We start from the raw sequence: 21,199 nt of genomic DNA on the forward strand, positions 1-21,199 counted from the left end.
AACTCCCAAAAAAAAAAAAAAAAAAAAAAAAAAAAAAAATGATTCTCCTGCCTCAGCCTCCCAAGTAGCTGGGACTACAGGTATGCCCCACCACGTCCAGCTAATTTTTGCATTTTTAGTGGAGATGGGGTTTTGTCATGTTGGCCAGGCTGGTCTTAAACTCCTGACCTCAGGTGATCTGCCCGTCTTGGCCTCCCAAAATGCTGAAATTACAGGCGTGAGCCACTGCGCCTGGCCTAATAGTATATTTTAGAGATGTCTTTTTGTCCCTAGAAACATTATGAACTATTGTTCTTATTTAATGTAGCTTAGGCAAATTCAGAAAGTGTTTTCCTAATCAGAAAAGCCTTCACAGGTTCTGTGACACTCAAATTGTGTGCTGCATTATTTTCTAGCTCAAAAGATAGCACCACTGAGTTGGAAGTTTTAGTATAGTCAGAAAAGGTTAATTATCATCAGTGTTAAATAGACACTGAAAGGAAATATATTAACCCATAAGCGTTTAAGTTCCATGGAGTACCTGGCACATAGTAGTTGTGCTTATTGGACATCAGGGAATTAAATAGAATTTTAACTTGATGAGACTCAATGTGCTAAAGAGATATTGTATTATAAAGTATCTCTTTTAATAAATAGTTAAGATTATGATATTAGATATCACTAAAATTTTCTACTAAATTATTCCCCTGACCATTTACCTTTAAGTATATGTAACAAGTAATTTAATTCTGCTTTTCCAAATTTCCTTCAAAGCCCTGGGGAAAAAAGTGAAAATATTTTTTAAAAACAAATAACCCAGCAGGATATTTATCTTAACATTCCTACTGACTAATATTTAAACTAAACATTATTGCTACATTTCAAAAAAAACCCATATTCTACTAGTTATTGTCATTGTTTTGGATCTATGATGCTTAAAACTCTGCCATAAAATAAAGTATATTTGCTTTCCTTGGAAGTCTTGATAACTTTATTTATTTTGATAATTTTAAAACTTTGCAAATAGCAGGTTTTCTCAAGCATTGGGGAAAGGGAATGCAGTTTGCAACAGTAATCTTTTTTTGGTCAATCTTTGTTCTGCCATTTTGATTTAAACATATGCAATTATAAATTGAATTCATAAAAGCAAATGTGGTCCCTGCATTATCAAATATCTGTTAACTTTGGAAAGCGTGCTAGATAGGGCAACTTAGAATGGAAATACTGAATGTATACACCTGCTTAGAGAAATTATATTGTGTATGAACAATTTGTTACTCAATGAAAATTAATTTTGTTTTTATGAGAGACACTTACATAAGAACAGAGCCTAATGAGACCCAAACAGCTGTCAGTCGCTGACTTCATAAACAAATCAACACCTAATGAGTGAATGAGTTTCAGAATAATTGGGTAAATGTAATTACAGGAACTCTGAAGGTGGAAAATACAATTTAGTCAGCCTTCATTTACCTTGATTCCTCAGGTAACCTAACTATGAAGAGACAATTCAATACTGTTTCATTTCAGTCTTCAAGTTATATGGGAAGGAAAAATCAAATAAAGGAGTCAAGTTTTGTTGCTTTGGGGAATCCGGAGAGTTTAGATTTTAAATGCAAGTCAGCTTCATTTCATGACCCACACAGCAGTAGTCTGCTTTCAGACTCAATTCAAAGTCGACGAGATTTTCTTCCTGAGACTACTTAGTTTTGAAAGGGAGAGAAAGAAAAAATTGGCAATTTAAATATTTGTATTGAGGGAGAGACATAGAAATGATGCCGCTGCAGATCAGCAGCGTTGCACCTTGTCTTCTCACATGTGACAGGTGGAGATGGCTCACACAACTAATTTTTTTTTCTCAATAAAACTGAAGCCAATATTCAATCTCTTCTTCCTGCCTTTTCTCTTAATTAACATTAGCATCTTAAACTGTGGATTGTGGTTTTAAATGGAATTGTCCCTTTGAAGCTTTGTATCCTAAGGAAATAATATCTTTTTTAAAAGTTCATAAGATGCATGTAAGGATTAATTTACTTAGGAAAGCAATTTAGAATGTGTCTGCGTATGACTGTTTAGAAGCATAAGCTATGTAACCTAAGACAAGTTTCTGAAACCCTTCCGTATGCCCATTTTCACATTTGGAAGTAAAAAAATCTCAAATTAGTGGGTGCCATGGGTTTTTATAGGCATGTAACTGTAAAGAAAATAAATTGTCACTTGGTCAACAGACCAGCAGAGGAATCATTATATTTGAGAGCTGGAAGGGATCTTAGAAATTAGTTTGCCCAAACCTTTTATTTGAGAGGTGAGGAACTACAAACCCCTGAGGGCTTACATTTCTCACTAAAGGTCACACAACTGCTAAGTTGCAGAACCAGGGTCCTGGGGGCCTACAGAAGAGTCATAAACAGGCTGCCCTTTACTGACCTGTTCATCCACTCACTGACTTACTCTCTTAGCAAACTTTTTTGGAACCCCTACTTTATTCAGTTCCTGTGCCAACTGTGGAGACTAAAGATATCCCTATCCCCAAAGAGCTCACAGTCTAGTCACCCATGGCCATGGACTTGACTCAGATTAAAATCTATCTTAAAAGAGTAAAGTCAGCTTTCCTTTTCAGGATGACAAGGTGCGTAAGTCTTCTATTCCGTAGCGCTCTCTGCTCTAAGATAATGCATCTACTTTTATAGTAGGCTTTTCTAAAAACCATTTCTTAGTGGGACTATGAAAATTGTGATGGCTGTTTGCTTACAAATATAAGCTGATTACCATAGAGGAGGTGGTGCATCTGTCCCACTGTATGTTCCATGACAAGCACTGATAGGCAGCAATCCTGTGTCTACTGGATGCACCTTGGTGAATCCCAGTATTATCCTACTGGGAATGAAAATACAACCTATTAGTCACAGATCATTGATAAAATAAACAATAAAGGCTTAGTCTGAATTTTAACTGTCTGTTATGTACTTAGGGAGTACTTAATATGTGGGTAGTTGATGCAATAGACTTTAATGGATCATTCAGATCATTAAGATCAAGGGTATCTGCATATAGTGTGCTTGGGAAATGTTCCTTCAGTGGAACTGAGCATACACAATAATTTTGCAAATCATTTTTTGTTTCTTTGTTTCATTTAGCCCTTTGACCAAAAGAACTAACCACAGACCCCTGAAAATTCCTACAGATGAAAAATATGCTATAATTTTAAAGGAATGTTTTATAGCAGTCAATGAATAGACAGACACCTTCTTGACATTACTTTCAAAATATCCACTTCTCTGGACTTTATATTTCATTGCAATGAACTAAGGTCCCAAGTGTTTCTGTCTGTGTAATGAACTGTTTAATTTTCATCCCCACTTAAGATCAGTTTATCCATGAAACTCAGGCAAGTTAGTGTTTCAGAAATGAGTAGAATTTAGCATCCAGATATTCTTCTTTGTAATATAGTGCATAGTGGTATGTCTCCTCAAGCCCAAAACAATACTGCCAAACAAAACTTGTGTTTTATATTACGAACTAGCTGAAAGTGTTCTAATAACTTCTGTATTTATTGTAAGAAATTCTATTACTCTAAGGTTAAACATCTTACATTTTTGTCTATAAAAGATAGGCTAAGTTGGCAGTGCACAGTGGCTCACACCTGTAATCTCAGCACTTTGGGAGGCTGAGGAGGGTGTATTATCTGAGGTCAGGAGTTCAAGACCAGCCTGGCCAACATGTTGAAACCCTGTCTCTGCTAAAAGTACAGAAATTAGTGGGTATGGTGATGTGTGCCTGTAATCCCAGCGACTTGGGAAGCTGAGGCAAGAGAGTGGCTTGAACCTGGGAAGCAGAGGTTGCAGTGAGCCCGAGATTGCACCATTGCAATCCAGCCTGGGAAAATAAAAAAAAAAAAGATAGGCTCAATTTAGCAGTTTAGTAGATGTCTTTATTTTTTAATATTCTTTCTTAGTACTTTTTCTAGCAACAAATCTGTGCAACCAACAAAATCTGATACTGTGTTTTTCTTTAAAACGGCTCAAATTAAGATGGAATTGCATCCAATAGACAGATTTCTCTTTAACTTTCTTTCATGATAGAATTGTTGCATCGGATAATAATTGAGTGGAAATTAAAGCAAAATGATGCCAGCTAAGCTCAAGTTCCAGAAAGTTAGTTAGCTGAAAGATTTTGGACTCTGTCATTCTTTGCCAATGTCACTGCTGAAAGGTTGAAACACTGTTTTTGTTATACTATACCTTGTTTCTAGGTCCAGTGCCACCCGCTTCCGTTGGAGCCAGAGCTATTACACAGCTCAAGACGAGTGGGCTTTGGACAGCATTTACATTGGGCAACAGTGCCCCAACATGTGCAGTGGGCATGGCTCATGTGATCATGGCGTATGCAGGTACGTGCACCAGAAAGCGCGATGAGGTCCATGCTTCTCAAGATTTGTGGCTGGAGGGTACTACAGCAGTTGTCATCAGAGTGATATGGATAGACCGATAAATAATGAAATAGCCAAAAGAAACAAGTCCTCCTTTCTGTTCTTATTTTAGATGTAAAAGATATGGTCACATTAAAAATAGGTATGAAACCATATATTCTTCAAACTCTAACCTCAAGACAAGGCCTCAGGGGCTTCAACGTCAGAGTTTATTAAAAGAGCCTTGCCATTGTTTCCCTTTTCACCCACTGAGAATCTTAGAGCACTAGTCAAACCCTGCTGCATGCTCTCTTATACCACTTCACCAGTTCAAGGTTGTGTATGTGGGGAGATGGTGATTGTTGCTAATGAGGACAGAGGAACACCCTTGAATACCTAAAGACTCTAAAAAAGGCATAGTTTAATCAGAAAAAGGAACTCTAAAATGTGGCCAGAGTTACATGTTGGTTGAGCAGACTGACATTTACATGTGGCTTTTTAAGGCTATAGGGAAATCCCACTATCTGTCCCCCCCGCAGACCAACACACACTCACATAAGCGCACACACCAATGTCCTTTTTCATAAGTACTTGATGCCCAAATTCTGCCTTTATAGCATTATTTCTTTTAAGAAAAGATTATATCAGTTTTAAGGGGAGTTTGAAAAACTGAGGGTGGTTACTACCACATACCCAGATTAATACTGTAGGGAAAAATCTAGTGTGAATGGTAAGACCTGAGCAAAAGTAAGACATGGGAAATGGTTGAGGTCAGGGGACATTGCATTGGCAGGTGGGCCTGTAACTTGCCTACTCAGCCCTGCTCTCTCATAGGTGTGACCAGGGATATCAAGGCACTGAATGCCACCCGGAAGCTGCCCTTCCTTCAACAATTATGTCAGATTTTGAGAACCAGAATGGCTGGGAGTCTGACTGGCAAGAAGTTATTGGGGGAGAAATTGTAAAACCAGAACAAGGGTGTGGTGTCATCTCTTCTGGATCATCTCTGTACTTCAGCAAGGTATGACCAACAGTTGGGATGAGTCATCGGGGCAATGGCTAGTTTAATATGAGACTCTGAACTCCAAATGTACAAATATGAAATGGTTTTATTGTTCCCCATGTTCCCTCCTTTTGACTGGGCTCTGTCAGATTCCTATTCCTTAGCTACCTCTTGGGAAATTCTTGTTTTTATTATTGTTATTATTGTTTTTGGTTACTAAACAATCAGGTTCGGCCAGTTTAAAACTTCTACCCTCCTGTACTTGATGTAAATACCATTTCTTTCCTTTCCTCCATTTCCAGCCAGGCTTGTGTGTTGAGGAAGTTTGAGTAGGGAAGGCTCTTGGTCTCTTCTCACCCTGGCCTATGGAGGGTGTGTCAGTGTGAGGCCTGGAGGCGAGGAGGGGATGAGCTTAGAGGTTAAGGGCAGCAACTCTGGAGCCAGATGGCCTGGTTCTATCCAGTTTGACCACTTTATGATTCTGTGATTTTTTTTAATTGTGTAAGTTCTGGGCTACATGTGCAGAACGTGCAGGTTTGTTACATAGGTATACACGTGCCATGGTGGTTTGCTGCACCCATCAACTCATCATCTACATTAGGTATTTCTCCTAATGCTATTCCTCCCCTAGCCCCCCACTCCCTGACTGGCCCCAGTGTGTGATGTTCCCCTCCCTATGTCCATGTGTTCTCATTGTTCAACATGAGTGAGAACATGTGGTGTTTGGTTTTCTGTTCTTGTGTTAGTTTGCTAAGAATAATGGCTTCCAGCTTCATCCATATCCCTGCAAAGGACATAAACTCATCCTTTTTTATGGCTGCATAGTTTTCTATGGCATATATGTGCCACATTTTCTTTATCCAGTTTATCATTGGTGGGCATTTGGGTTGGTTCCAAGTCCTTGCTATTGTGAACAGTGCTGCAGTAAACATACGTGTGCATGNTGTGTTCTCATTGTTCAACATGAGTGAGAACATGTGGTGTTTGGTTTTCTGTTCTTGTGTTAGTTTGCTAAGAATAATGGCTTCCAGCTTCATCCATATCCCTGCAAAGGACATAAACTCATCCTTTTTTATGGCTGCATAGTTTTCTATGGCATATATGTGCCACATTTTCTTTATCCAGTTTATCATTGGTGGGCATTTGGGTTGGTTCCAAGTCCTTGCTATTGTGAACAGTGCTGCAGTAAACATACGTGTGCATGTGTCTTTACAGTAGAATGATGTATAATCCTTTGGGTATATACCCAGTAAAGGGATTGCTGGGTCAAATGGTATTTGATCTAGTGATTTTTGAAGCACATTATTTAACCTCCTGGTGATTTAGCTTCCCCATCTCTAAAGCAGGGATATGGAATATCTACCTCATGAGGATTAGTATGTAGATTAAGTGAGTTAATATTGGTAAATCATGTAGAACAGTTCATAACATATAAGAAGTACTTCTGTATGTATTTATTAAATCTGTCAATCCATTAATTTTAGGAAAATGACTGGAAGAAGGAGGAATAGTGGTGAGAGTGGGGGTATGCAGAGCTGTTTTTAGAGAACTGACCAGCTGTCTGGGGTGGGTAGACATCTCAGGTCCTATTCTGGCTTGGTTTGGTGGCTGCTGGTGGCGTCTGCTGATGTGGGACTCTGTATGAAAGTTTTTCTTGCAGTAGTCAGCTTCCCCAGTGGTAGCACCAAATTAGGCATGCAGATTACTAGAAACCAACTAAGGACTGAGGTGCCAACCAGAATCACTAAAATTAATCCTTTTGGAATACCCCAAACTGTGTCGCTTGGTTAGGAATGGGAGAGGGGTATAACCACCTCTCTCTCCTCCCTCACTGCAGTCTAGGCAGGACATTCTTTTTCTCTTTTCCAATCCATATCCTTATATAGTCTTGAAAGGGACTAAAAAGAGAGCAGGTCTGGTATCCAGCCTGAGCAACATGTCTAACCCTAATCTTTAGAATGTGGAGTGTGTAATATCACTTCTTTCAAGCAGGTAATATAGCCACCAATTCTGAAGCAATTGGAGGTGTCCCACTTCACTTCGTGTAACAAGTAGACAGGTGTTAGTGATATGCTACAGGGCTGATAGGTTGCAGAATCTGTTTGGGCAGAAATCCAAGATGTGTTAATTTATGCAAATCCAAAAATAGCTGCAGGTTTTGTTTTAATGCAGGTGAAGAACAAAGAAATATCAAGTAAACAAGATAGAGGATTATAGAAAATCAGGGAAGGAGTCCATTTAGCAGTATTTCCTATCCATTGATGTGGAAGGTCCTCCCCTGATGATTATTGTTAAAGATAATAGTCACTCAATTATCAAAATGCATTGCACATATCTGGATCCCCTGTATAATTGTTCAGAAATGGAAAGGTTGTGCTTCCTGTAGGCATCAGTTTTAAAGTAAGAGTGTAAATCTTTTACCAATATGTACTCAGACACCCCAGTGAGTGCATGCGCACGCGCGCACACACACACACACATTTTAACATGTAAAGGGTTATATATCAATATTTCTTCCACTTAATTCCAGATGATCTCTGAAGTCAGACTATCTGGGCTCCAAAACTTATTGATTGGTTCACTTTGCAAAGTTATAACAACTCTCTGTATCTCAGGTTTCTTGACTTAAAAGTGGATATAGAGAGGAGTAAGTGGGTTGGTGCAAGTAAAGAGTAAAGAATAGTGTTGGGAACACAGAAACAGATCATATGTGTTAGGTATCATAGTTGAATTTTATGAGAATAAATTCCAAGTTTGTCTTATTGAATATTTTCACATTTATGCCCTGCAACTAACTAAAAATCATTTCAAAAGTAAAATTCTCTGCCCCTTCCAATTCAGTTTTCTCCCTAAATTTTTGTCAAAATATCCCTGGGTTATATTTTACTTTTCTGTTGATTCATTCAAAACTGTTTTGAATTCTGAGTAAGAGGAACTATCTTAACTTTAAAAAGGGATAACTTTGGTTTATGGGAAGGAAAACACCAGGAGGGCTTAAATGGGACTGGTGCAAGAGAGACCTGGAACCAGTAACTCTGAAGCTCACAGAACTTTCCCCTTAAGAGTAGACCCAATTTGAAAGAGTAGACCCGATTTGCAGGCCAGCTGTCACATGAGAATGGAACCATAGCCACAGGGCTTTCCAACCAGCTCTGTAGAAAAACACAGGGAAGGCTCCTGGCGGCCATTCACAGTGTCCTGGGAGGAATGATGTGCTATGATTATATAGCCAGATTCATGCACTCACTTGTTTGGTGGCAAGGTGGATACACTGTCTGGCAGCCCCCACCAGTAAGCATGTTGAAGTGAAGGGGCAGCAACCCAAAGGAAGAGTTCCTTAGACCATTTTCCCACCAGCCTAGATCATATTATCTAAAACTTATCTCCAGCCAGATGTGGTGGTTCACACCTGTCATTCTAGCACTTTGTGAGGCTGAGGTGGAGTATCATTTGAGGCTAGGAGTTTAAGAGCATCCCAAGCAACATGGCAAGAGCCTGTCTCTAAAATAATACAATAAAATTAGCTGGGCATAGTGGGGCATGCCTGTACTCCAAACTAGGAATGAGGGAATGAGGCAGAAGGATCGCTTGAGCCTAGGCATTTGAGGTTGTGGTGAGCTATGATCACACCATTATACTCCAGCCTGGGCAATAAGAGCACAACCCTGTCTCAAATAAATAAATAATACATGCATACATACATACTTCCATTCTTTCCCTAGCTGATCACAAATATTCAAGATGGTCTCTAATACTCCTCCCCTAACTACATAGCTTATATTTGTTTTCTAGGCATGAGCCCTTTGCTCCAGCTATGAAGCTCTTCTCGCCATCCAAGGTTTTGCCACTGCCTACCATTTTGCCTTTTATCTTCTCTGCATTCACATAAAATTTTTGGTGTTCTGTTCAAATCCCCCTGCCTCCCTGAAGCTTTCTGGAGCTCTGGCAAACTGTACTTCTCTCTTTTCTTAGAATTCCTCTCTGATTTTTACATATAAATGTCATATTTTAATTTTCATCCTCACAATTACAAGCAGAATGTGAAGTCCCACGACTGAGCCAAACTCTGGCTAAGGTGTGCAGCTCAGAAATGCACATCATGCACTAGATATTTACAAATCAATACATACTCTTGAGACTAAATAAGTTGGAACATTAAGTGATCATATGACTAAATGGGGCTTGACTAGAAATCAGGACTGGATCTGCAGCCCTTGGTTGCCATTTCTGTCTCTGCAGAAAGTCCATGAATCCGTTCATGTTTGTTTTTATAACACACGGTGTTCTGCCTGCTATAATTGTTGAAGAAAGACTGAATAAATGAATGAAAAACATTAAGAAAATTGGGAAACAATAAAAGATTCCAAAGAAATGGTTATTTTCAAGTAAATAGAATTGCTTTCTAGTGACATTTTGATTAATTTCAAAAGACTTTAATGGAAAGCAAATGGTGATTAGTAAAGAAGTGTTTTGGAGGCTTTGTTATAAAGGTTCTAGATTCTGAAAGCTTACCTCTTAAAACTTGTTTTATTTTAGCTAAACCCTTAAAGCAGTAAATCACTTTAACCTAGAATCTGGGGGGAAATTGGAGGCGATTTTCCATATACCAGGAATGGTACAATATTACTACTCCAATACATATGCACACACACACATTAGATGTGTATATGTGTTTACACATATACAGATAAATACATTGATCACAGCATAACAGAAAAACCGCAAAGCATATGTTACATCGAATTCTGAATTCTGGCAAAAACTGTGCCATGAGCCATTTCCCTTTTCTTTTTTCTTCCTTTAAAACACTATTCAGCATCTCAGGTCACCAAACAAAAGAAAATTATTTGTGCTATTCTCTAGGAAAAAACACTTCCAGTGCCAAACTAAGCATTTGTGTGGTATTTTCCATCATTTACAAAATGCCACAGAACATTCTTTGAAAACCTCTGTAGACTGACACCATCGTCTCCTGGAAAAACAACACTACTCTGAATTTCACAGTAGAGCAATCATTCCAACCAACTAATCGTGATAATTGGATTTTATAATTCCCCTCACCTTAGATCTTTATCCTTCTGGCTCATTTCCACATGCCAGGTTTCTCATAGGAGTTTGCTGGATTGGAATTAACCTGCTAGGTTCTATAGTTTTTCTTCCAAAAATCATTCTTCCTTCATGATCCTGAGGCTTGAAAATGCTAGGATCTCTGAGGTGTTCTCACTTAAAATATTTCAAATCAACAACAGGAAAAATTAAAAGGCACATATAACAACTGAAAAATGCATATAACTTACAAGATTTCCTCAAATACATACCTAAAATTGAGATTTCCAAAGAATGAGTTTCTGTCTCTGAATTAACTTCAGTTCTCATTTTGCTAGCATCCTTGTTTATTTTGAAAACTCTTAATTGGCTTCAGACCTATTGGTAGCAGTATAGTCTTTTAATTAACCCCAGGTATTTCCCCTGTGACTTCTAATAACAGAAACCCTTTCTTAATTAACTTAGTGGATTAGAGTAGAGTTTAAATCCTAAGTGTGAGAGCCATTTTTCTCTAATACTATGTATATTATCTCAGGTTTTCTTCCCGACTTTTAATTGAACTTCCTGGGAGCGCTCAGAGACCAGCTGGGAGAAATCCATGGATGAGCTTTGGAAGAGTCTGTTTAGGTGGAAGACTCTCATAAGCAAACCTTTCTTCAGCCCCATTAGCTGAAATCATTTTGAACAATAGAAACAATGACAAACCTTGCTAATTTCTGTCTGACACCTCACCACAGGACTGTGACCTTCAGGGGACTTACTAAGCAAAGGAAGCAAGTTAGTGGATTTCAGGAAATTTGTAGCACTTTTAAGACACAGAGACCATTTAGTGGTTGCAAAAATTTATTTAAATGATCTCTCCTAACCTCTGTTTATGAGAGAGAAGGGAGGGAGACTAGGATCCTGAGAGATTCAATTCAAGTCCTCTTTATTTTCTTTCTTGAGACAAAGTCTCACTCTGTCACCCAAGCTGGGGTGCAGTGGCCTGATTTCAGCTCACTGTAACCTCCATCTCCCAGGTTTAAGCAATTCTCCTGCGTCAGCCTCCTGAATAGCTGAGATTACAGGCGCGTGCCACCATGCCTGGCTAATTTTTGTATTTTTAGTAAAGACGTGGTTTCGCCATGTTGGCCAGGCTGGTCTCAAACTCCTGACCTCAGGTGATCCGCTCACCTCCTCCCAAAGTTCTGGGATTATAGGCATGAGCCACCGCACCCAGCCTCAAGTACCCTTTCTTTTTGTCAAGAAGCTTCTGCCTTGCCTGGTCTACTTTAATTCCCACAGGACTGGAGGGTCAGGGGCATATCTCTGAGAGGATGTTCCATCTGGAAGGCATGCTGTGTACCAGCAAGTTCCATGCAACATGTTATTTCATCTAATTGTCACAACACCATATGAGGAAGGTATAATTATCCATATTGTACCTTTGAGGAAAATAAAAGCTCAGAAAGGTCACACAGCTAGTGATCAGTATGAATAATGGGCTAAGACTCAAACCCATCTCCTGCAGATTTCAAATAGATCGTGTCTCATCTCTATTGTTCTACCTAGAGGAAATGGGCAAAGTAAGGATTCAGAGTGTTTTCATTAAAATTTTTAAAAACTTTTTAGTACTGTTTGGTGTAATTAGCAGTTCCCAAGGGTCTCTCATAACCCAGCCTGGGAATCAGTAATGTAGACATTAAGCAAAGATATCCAGCAACAGTTACCATAGTTGAATCAGAAACAACTAAATGGCATGCCTCCCGTCTCTCCACAATAAGTGGGGACAAGACCATTTCCACATAGTGCTAAGATGTCCAGGTGAATTTGAAACTGAAACAACAAAATGCCAAAGAACTCCCAGATTATTGAATTTGATTTTTCTTCTTTTCTGAAAGGCTGGGAAAAGACAGTTGGTGAGTTGGGACCTGGATACTTCTTGGGTGGACTTTGTCCAGTTCTACATCCAGATAGGTGGAGAGAGTGCTTCATGCAACAAGCCCGACAGCAGAGAGGAGGGCGTCCTCCTTCAGTACAGCAACAATGGGGGCATCCAGTGGCACCTGCTAGCAGAGATGTACTTTTCAGACTTCAGCAAACCCAGGTAACTACCCACCTGATGAGCCTCCCAGTAGTTTCCAGGAATGGTAAAGGTTAAATCATTGTTGGTATGTTTCCAAAATGTTAACTGTTGTAAAAATAGACAAACCCATAAATATTTAACATGAATGATAGCCCAGTATATAAAGATTTTATTTCACTTAAGTGACTGGACAGAAAGCATTTGTATTCATGTTTGAATTTTTAAAGATTTTTTAAAACTTGTGACTAGAAGATAAGCAAGATAAGTAACCACTGTTTACTCAAAGAAACCGTGAAATATGGGGATGTTCTGTGCTCATTTTCCCATTTGCAGGCTTGTTTGATTATTTTTAATGTACACACAAAGTATGCTTAGCTCTTAGATTTAACAGTAAGGTGGATTTTTTTGTTAAAATTTTTCACATGGCTGCACCCAGGGCTATCCCTAAACAGTGTATGAGTAAGTGCGTAGAGCTCAGATTTCCTAAACATTTTGCCCTGGCCTATCCCTGTCTTAATTTTGATGTATGGGGAATATATGTAATAAAACGTCTTAGGCAATGACTGTTGAAGAGTTTGGGGAAATAACTTATGTTTAATAGTAATACCTGTACCAGGCAATGCATTTATATGTATTTAAATTTAGTTCTTTTACAATTATGTATTATTTTGAAATTCTGTATTTATATTTTATATAAGTATTACTAAAGTCTATTCAATGATATTATTTTAGAATACTCCTTTTTATAATCTCTGTGTTTTCATTGTAACAAAAAAATAATTTTTTATGTGTTGACTACTATTAAGTTTTAACATATGGATCTTGTCCCTGTTTTCATTTTACAAAGGAGCCTTGTTGATTGAAAAAAATTATCTAAGAATATATAAACCCAATTCTTACAGATTGAATATATCTTAAACATATTACTTAAAACATACTATTTTGTAGATTTAAAGTTCATAAGTTTGACATTTTAAAGTATTAGGTCATTTAAAGGTGACATAACTTTCCGTGATAAAACATAAGTAGACATGCAAACAGACCAACAGAAAGCATTTCTTCTAAGGGATTTAGGGGAGACAGAGAAACCAGAAAAGAGGCAACTGGATGAAACAAGAGATACAACAGGAATGGTGGGTGAGAGACGAAGACTTGTGAGATTCTCCTAGATGCAGTATAGTAGAGAGAGAATTGATAATGGTGCCAAACTGGCTTAAACAATGATTTTAAATAACTCAAATTATTTTTTCCAAGTAATATGTCAACCTGAAATTATTGAGAGTTCAGTAAGATGACCAGGTAACTTTATAGGTAAATAAAAAGGTAATGGCGTCCTCAAATTGCAGAACTGCATGTCTTTGTCATGAAAAATTATATACACAAAATCATCTTAAAAAATAATTTTACTAACATGAGAATGTGCTTATGATGTAATGTTAAGTTATAAAATGTAGATCACCAAATTATACATATAATGCCTTGCCTATATAAAAGATTACAAGCTGTGATGAGATACATCAAAATGTTAGAAGAAACCAACCCTATGTAGTAGATTATGGGCGAGTTATATTTCATTTTTAGTGCATTTCTATGTTTTCCCACAATGAGAAAGAATGCCTTTGAAGAAAATGTTAAATGTTATCTTCATGTAATAATATTCAACAATTTTATCTTGGTATTTCTTTAAAAAGTTATGACCATCAAACGATACAGTTCAACGAATCAAACTCAGTTGAAATATTCTCCCTCTTCTCCAAAAGATACAATTCCAAATGAAATAAACATGACCAGGACTAAACCTGCCTGCAAGGTTAAACCTCAAGTCTGATATGTCCAAACTTACAAGCTTTTGAAAAATATTGAGATCAAACCAAACAAAACTTTCTCTTGTTGTTACCCTTGTTGTTTTAGTAGCTGCAAAACACACACACACACACACACACACACACACACACACACACACAGCTTTTCTTTTCCCAACCATAAATGATCTACTTTTATTCAGATTTGTCTATCTGGAGCTTCCAGCTGCTGCCAAGACCCCTTGCACCAGGTTCCGCTGGTGGCAGCCCGTGTTCTCGGGAGAGGACTATGACCAGTGGGCAGTCGATGACATCATCATTCTGTCCGAGCGAGGAAGCCCGCGCGAAAGCAGATTCAATCCCCCAAGTTTATCCCAATCCAACCTTTACCTCAAGGTATCCTCCTATGGTCTGAAAATCTTACAAGAAGCCAAGAAATCCATCCCCAGTTTATCAATTCCCCAACCTTTACTCTCAGGTATCTCTATTGTCCTTTGAAAACTGCCAGAAGGGCCAGTATCCATCCCAGTTATTTACCTCAGGTATCCTCCTATGTCTGAACTCCAGGAAGACAGATCGTTATAAAAGTGAATGGCTTAACGAACTCATTTCCTTAAGGATTTAGTGCTTGACACTGAATGTATAATATAAGTTGAAGGGCTTGTACTTAATTTTTTGTTACCTCTCTATGCTACCACTTCACAGATAATTTAGATGTAAAAAAGACTGAGGTCTGGTTAAATCATCAAGCAAAATTGTTAATGTGTTTATAAAATGATTAGATACACAGTGGTAAAATACTTCCAGTTGTTGAATCATCAGGAGAAAAGTTAATAGCTGTAAAAGACATGGAGATTCTTCTGTGTTTTCCTAGAAATGCAAGTGGTACATGGCCCAGCATGTCATGAAGTGAAAATTCCTTTCTTGTTTTCAAAGCTATCAAATTGCCTTTTTGTGTTATTTGTATTGTTTCTATTAGAACTTTTATGAGAAGCCAGCTTTTGATTATCCTATGAATCAGATGAGTGTGTGGTTGATGTTGGCTAATGAAGGAATGGTTAAAAATGAAACCTTCTGTGCTGCCACACCATCAGCAATGATATTTGGAAAATCAGATGGAGATCGATTTGCAGTAACTCGAGATTTGACCCTGAAGCCTGGATATGTGCTACAGTTCAAGGTATTTATGCACAAGCTTCTTCCCAGAGCAAGTTAAGGAGTAAAACATCTTCCAGATGTATTCGTGGAACTCACAGAGAACAAACATTTTTCATATTCTATTAAAGAAGGGACTCACCTGTACAAAAGCTCAACAGTGTTAGAATTGCAAAGCTTTTCAGCTCCACTCATAAGGAAAGCAGCTTACTAGTTTTTAAGGAGTCCCAAAAGTTGTGGGTATACCATTTCTTTAGGTATTCAAGGAACTCTGCCAGAATTAAAAATAACATTGACTTTTAGGACTTCAGTCTGATAGTGACTTAATGAATCTCAAGCTTCTAAACGATAATGGATAAGTTGTCCTTTTCATCTTACTAGTGGTATTTGAACTTACAAGATATTTTATGCTTTTGCTGTATTATTTTCAAACAAATTATCTTACTCCAGTCATCACTGTTCTCTTAAAGGCTTCTTGTTTTTCAGCTCTGTGATAACATATCAACATGTATAGCAAGTATTTACTTTGACAAGGTCTTGTTTCAGAACCCTAATCAAAATTTCATTGTGTTTATAATAAAATCCCATAGGTGACTTCTGGGGTTGGAAGTAATGCAGTTTTAATGAGCTAGCACAACTACATGGTCCTTACATAATGGCAGGATGCAGATGCTAAATAATTTACAAATGGAATTATTAAAGAGATCAGATGTTTATAGGCAGCTCTTCAAATATAATTTTCACAGGTCTGTAAGCAAGGAAGTTAGTCATAAATAATATGATTAGTAAAATGTTATCCTTGTTTAGATTCTGATGTTAAACTATCATGGAAAAATATCAATAACAATATATGATCTATATTCATTTGCTGATAATACCTAAAGTAGTAACAAAATAACGTTAATAGCAAATATATTTCCAGAATACTATGCTGTTTCTCATCTGACACCTTTTCTATTTAATCACAAACCATGGTTGTGTAGGTATTAAAGTCTGCAAGGTAATATTCTGAAATTTTAAAAATCTAAATGTAAAAAATAGTGTTAAATATTTCAAGCCCTTAAACAATGATCAGGAATGCAAACTGCTTAAGAAAAATCTTAATTCTCTACCATTTGACCCAGCAATCCCATTATTGGGTATATACCCAAAGAAGTGTAAATCATTCTACCATAAAGACACATGCATGTGTATGTTCATCAAAGCACTACTAGCAATAGCAAAGACATGGATTCAACCTAAATGCTCATCTGTGGTAGACTGGATAAAGAAAATGTGGTACATATACACCATGGAACACTACACAGCTATAAAAAAAAGGATGAAATCATGACCTTTATAGCAATATGAGTGGAGCTGGAGGCCATTATCCTAGGCAAACTAATGAAGGAACAGAAAAACAGATACCACGTGTTCTCACTTGTAAGTGGGAGCTAAACAATGAGAACACATGGGCACATAGGGGAGCAACAGACACTGGGGCCTACTTGAGGATGAAAAGTAGGAGAAGGGAGAGGATCAAAAAACTACCTATTGGGTAGTATGTTTATTACCTGGGTGACAACATAATCGGTACAGCAAACTCCTGAGGCACACGGTTTATCTATATAGCAAACCTGCACATGTACCCATGAACCTAAAATAAAAGCTAATTTTTAAAATCTTAATTTTCATATCACACAAGCAGAAAGCTATTAATTTGTGGTTATTTAATAAGAATAGAATACAGATCATTCAGGGGTTGATAGTTAGTGTATGTTTGAAACCTGCCTATAAGAATTTTGGGTGCCATTTGTACAAAAATACACAGGGCTGGTATATTTTTTGTGACTACTTGCTGTGTGATAAACACTAGCTAGTCCTGGGACTATAGAAATGAAAAATGTGACCCCACATGAATACCTATGTAACAAACCTGCATGTTCCACACATGTATCCCAGAACTGAAAGTAAAATTTAACCAAAAAAAAGAAAAAGAAAAATATGACCTTAGCTTTCAAGGAACTAGAGAATGAGGCCGAAAAGTGAACAGTCACAATAAAGTCACAAGAATGCTGCAGTATAAGTTGGCTCTAGATGCTATAAGAATACTCTGCATAGTGCCTAACATGTTTCAGGCACTCAAAAAATGTCTGTTAGTTGAATAAATGGATGGATGGTTGAATGGATGGATGGGTGGGTGGAAAGATGGATGGGAGTAAAGGAAGGAAAGGAAGGGGAAGGGAGGAAGGGTGGATTGATGGATGAGTTCCAATTGGAAGTCTCTGGAAATACAGAGACTTACCCAGCTGAAGAATGGAGGGGCAGAAATTCCAGTTAGAGACAATAAAATGAGCAAATACATGAAAATACACCGAAGTGCAAATGAGAAAAGGGGCAAGTCTAACTTTGAGGACTGTGGAGTATGTGCAGCAGAGATGAGAGATAAAGTTGATCCTGGTGGGCATTATATTCTACATTAAGTCACTTGAACATTATCCCAAGAGCATTGAGTCATGAAAGATTTTTAGCCTGTTGAATGCCAGAATCAGACCTGTGTTTTAGAAGAATCATTCAACCACAGTATGGATGTTGACCCAATAGAAGAGGAAACCAGAGTCAGCAAGTACATTCATTCCTTCATTCAGCAAATACTTATAAAGTCTCTATAATTCTGTTCACATTTCTGGGTTATGGAAATAAATACAGAGAGTATGAAATAGGGTAATGGAGGATGATTACCATTTTATAAAAGGTTGTCAGGTTGGTTGACTTCACTAATAAAATGACACTCTTAAGCCACAACCTATAGAAAGTAAAGGAGTGAGTCATGCAGTTATGTGGAAAAGATCATTCCAGGCACAGACAACAAAAAGGACCAACATCTTGAAGTAGGAATGTTCTGGAAACCACAAGTATGCCATTGTGACCATAGCAGAGAAAGTGAGCAAGGGTGGGACAGATGAAAAAAGTAAGGTCAAACTTTGACTTCTGTTCAGAATAAAATAGCTAGCAGAAAGGTGACACATTCTGATTTAGGCTTTTAAAGAATCATTGCTCTGGTAACTGTGCAGGGTCAAGGGCAGAAACATTAGCAGCTATCCAGTGATCCAAGTAAGAGATTATGGGAGATAGGACCTGTGAAAGAGGCAGAGAGAAATGATTCAGATTTTAAATATATATATATATATAATATACTATATTTTTTTTTTTTTTTTTTTTTTTTTTTTTTGGAGACGGATCCGCTCTGTCGCCCAGGCTGGAGTGCAGTGTCCGATCTCAGCTCACTGCAGCTCCCCTCCCGGGTTTACGCCATTCCCTGCCTCAGCCTCCCGAGTAGCTGGACTACAGGCGCCGCCACTTCGCCCGCTAGTTTTTGTATTTTTAGTAGAGACCCGGGGTTTCACTGTGTTAGCCATGGATGGTCTCAAAGATCTCCTGACCTCGTGATCCGCCCCGTCTCGGCCCCCAAAGTGGCTGGGATTACAGCTTTGAGCCACCGCGCCCGGCCTTTAAATATATTTTGAGTAAAGTAAGGATGCTAGAGCTGTAATCGAAGTCAGAAATGAGAAGGCCAGTTGAGGCATAACATGCGTTATAAAGATAAATGAGTATAAAGATGTTAAAGTGATATAATCAATAGATTTGGGTGACTGTTGAGTAATAGAATGGAGTCTAGAATTATTCTCTTATTTCTGGTTCTGGCTGCTGAACTACAGAAAAATGAGGATTTGCTTTAGGAGAGCGGTTGAAGAGAACTGGCTTGGACATAGTGGAGTTACGGGTGCTGATGGGCTACTGAAGTGGAAATGAAAAGGAAGTGGTAATGTATATTTGTCCAGAAAGCAGGAGAGAGGTCATATCTGTTATTCAGACTACAGGCATTCAGAAGAAACATGAGGTTATGATTGTGAATGAGATTAAGAAGCATGCATACAGTAAAATGATAAAGTCAAGATTGAATCACAGAAAACACCAACACTTAAAAGGCAGGCTAGATGGTCAATAAAAAAGAAATGGTTAACAATGTTAAAAGCAGAAGAAGAATCAAGTAAAAGAAGGGTTAAATTTTCCCATTGCATTTTGTGAGATAGACAGTTTCCTTGGTAATTTCACTGGGGCAGCAGCAGCAAAAGTCAGATTGCAATGGATTTTAAAATGTTGAGTAAAGAGGTCTACACAGTGAATACGGCTTTTCTCTCAATTTGTTTAGCTGTGTAGTTAGAGGGAGACCAAAAATCAGGGAGAATTTTTATGTTCTTTTGTTTTATTTTTAAAGGTAGGAGAGACTTAAACGTATGTATCTGATCCATAGAAGGTACACAAATATTTGTTGAAGGTATGCCTAAATCCTGAATGGAAAGTTTAAGATAAATTATATGTTTAATACAACTGAGAGTATGTCTACACTACCGTATTACCTGATTTCTAAAGCACAAACTTGTCACAGAACTTAAAGTTCCAACAACTTGTATATGTTAGAAACAACAGCAATCATGGCAAATTTAAGACAAAAAGTTAACTAGGCGTGCCCAATGTGGCTGCTTTCACCACATACCAGCCAAAGGCCTTTGTTACTATTGAGTAATGCAGTAAAAGGAATTTGTGTTAGAAGAGTTTAATCATGCATCTGAGAGGGTTAAGTCTTTAATTATATTCTTGATGTTTTACTATATAAACTTGGATAAATTGTGCACAATAAAATTTCTAACCAAATTATAAATTCTCTGAGAGGTGCTTTCTAGCTCTGAGTATGGAAATAAAGAAGATACTAAATCTTCTCTTTAAAAACTAGATAAAGCTACCTTACAGTCATCAGGATTAACTGATTGACCTCTTGAGCTATGGCTCAATATTATTAGCCCATGACTCTACCTTTATATCATCCTCTTTTTTTTTGTCATATCATGTTCTTTTCATTCCTGATTTCAATTTTCCTTCTAAAACTCAGACTATTCTTATTTAGTAAAGTCTTATACAACAAAATTTGTGGCTCCAGCCAACAAATGAAATAAGATGTGAATAGGCCATTCATATAAGATGGCATGTAATTAAATGAACATGAGAAAAAACTTTGACATTTGTAATTATGAAAAATGTAATAAAATTCATTTACACATTTATTTGGAAATAAACTGTCTTAAACTATAATACTCAATACCTAAACTGATTCATTTGGACTCAACCAATACAAAATGAACACATATAACTAGAAAATTTTAAGTGTTTCTACATTTTGACTCATTAATGCTACTCTCAGGAATTTATCTGGTGATGACAAATCAACCGAAGAAGAAAGGTATATTCTCTGCAATGCTATGTATAACAGAATGTGGAAGAAAGCTCTAGATGTGTAATAACTTCAACTATATGACCAATATATAGATTCCCTATAAAGATCAGTAGAGAAAATGGAAAAGTAAGGACAGTTATAGGCCAGTGGGATTTAGTTGTATTTTTACAGTTTTTTAAATGTTATTAATCCTATGATGACAGTCCTCCCTAAAGGTACACCAAACAGTAACAGGTTCATTTCTGGATTGTGTTGATTATTGATGCTGTGATAAACACTTAGCTCTTTCATCTAAGTTGACACTGATTTTATTTTATTTATTTTTATTTATTTTATTTATTTACTTATTTATTTATTTACTTGAGATGGAGTCTTGCTCTGTCACCCAGGCTGGAGTGCAGTGGTGTGATCATGGCTCACTGCAACCTCCGCCTCCCGGGTTCAAGCAATTCTCTGCCTCAGGCTCCCG

At 37.6% G+C, this 21,199-nt stretch overlaps 1 protein-coding gene across 1 annotated transcript in view; it reads left to right on the forward strand.

Annotated features, from left to right (window-relative positions):
* The window catches only part of RELN (reelin), a 529,597-nt gene that overhangs the window by 379,672 nt on the left and 128,726 nt on the right, over positions 1–21,199 (forward strand). The window contains exons 23-27 of the mRNA XM_017851861.1: positions 4,232–4,369; positions 5,222–5,408; positions 12,317–12,522; positions 14,507–14,699; positions 15,283–15,483. Coding sequence (XP_017707350.1) covers positions 4,232–4,369; positions 5,222–5,408; positions 12,317–12,522; positions 14,507–14,699; positions 15,283–15,483 — 925 coding nt within the window. The remainder of the gene's footprint in view (positions 1–4,231; positions 4,370–5,221; positions 5,409–12,316; positions 12,523–14,506; positions 14,700–15,282; positions 15,484–21,199) is intronic.

This window comes from Rhinopithecus bieti, unplaced genomic scaffold (genome assembly GCF_001698545.2).
Source record: "Rhinopithecus bieti isolate Rb0 unplaced genomic scaffold, ASM169854v2 scaffold_59, whole genome shotgun sequence".
NCBI classification, from domain to species: Eukaryota; Metazoa; Chordata; class Mammalia; order Primates; family Cercopithecidae; genus Rhinopithecus; species Rhinopithecus bieti.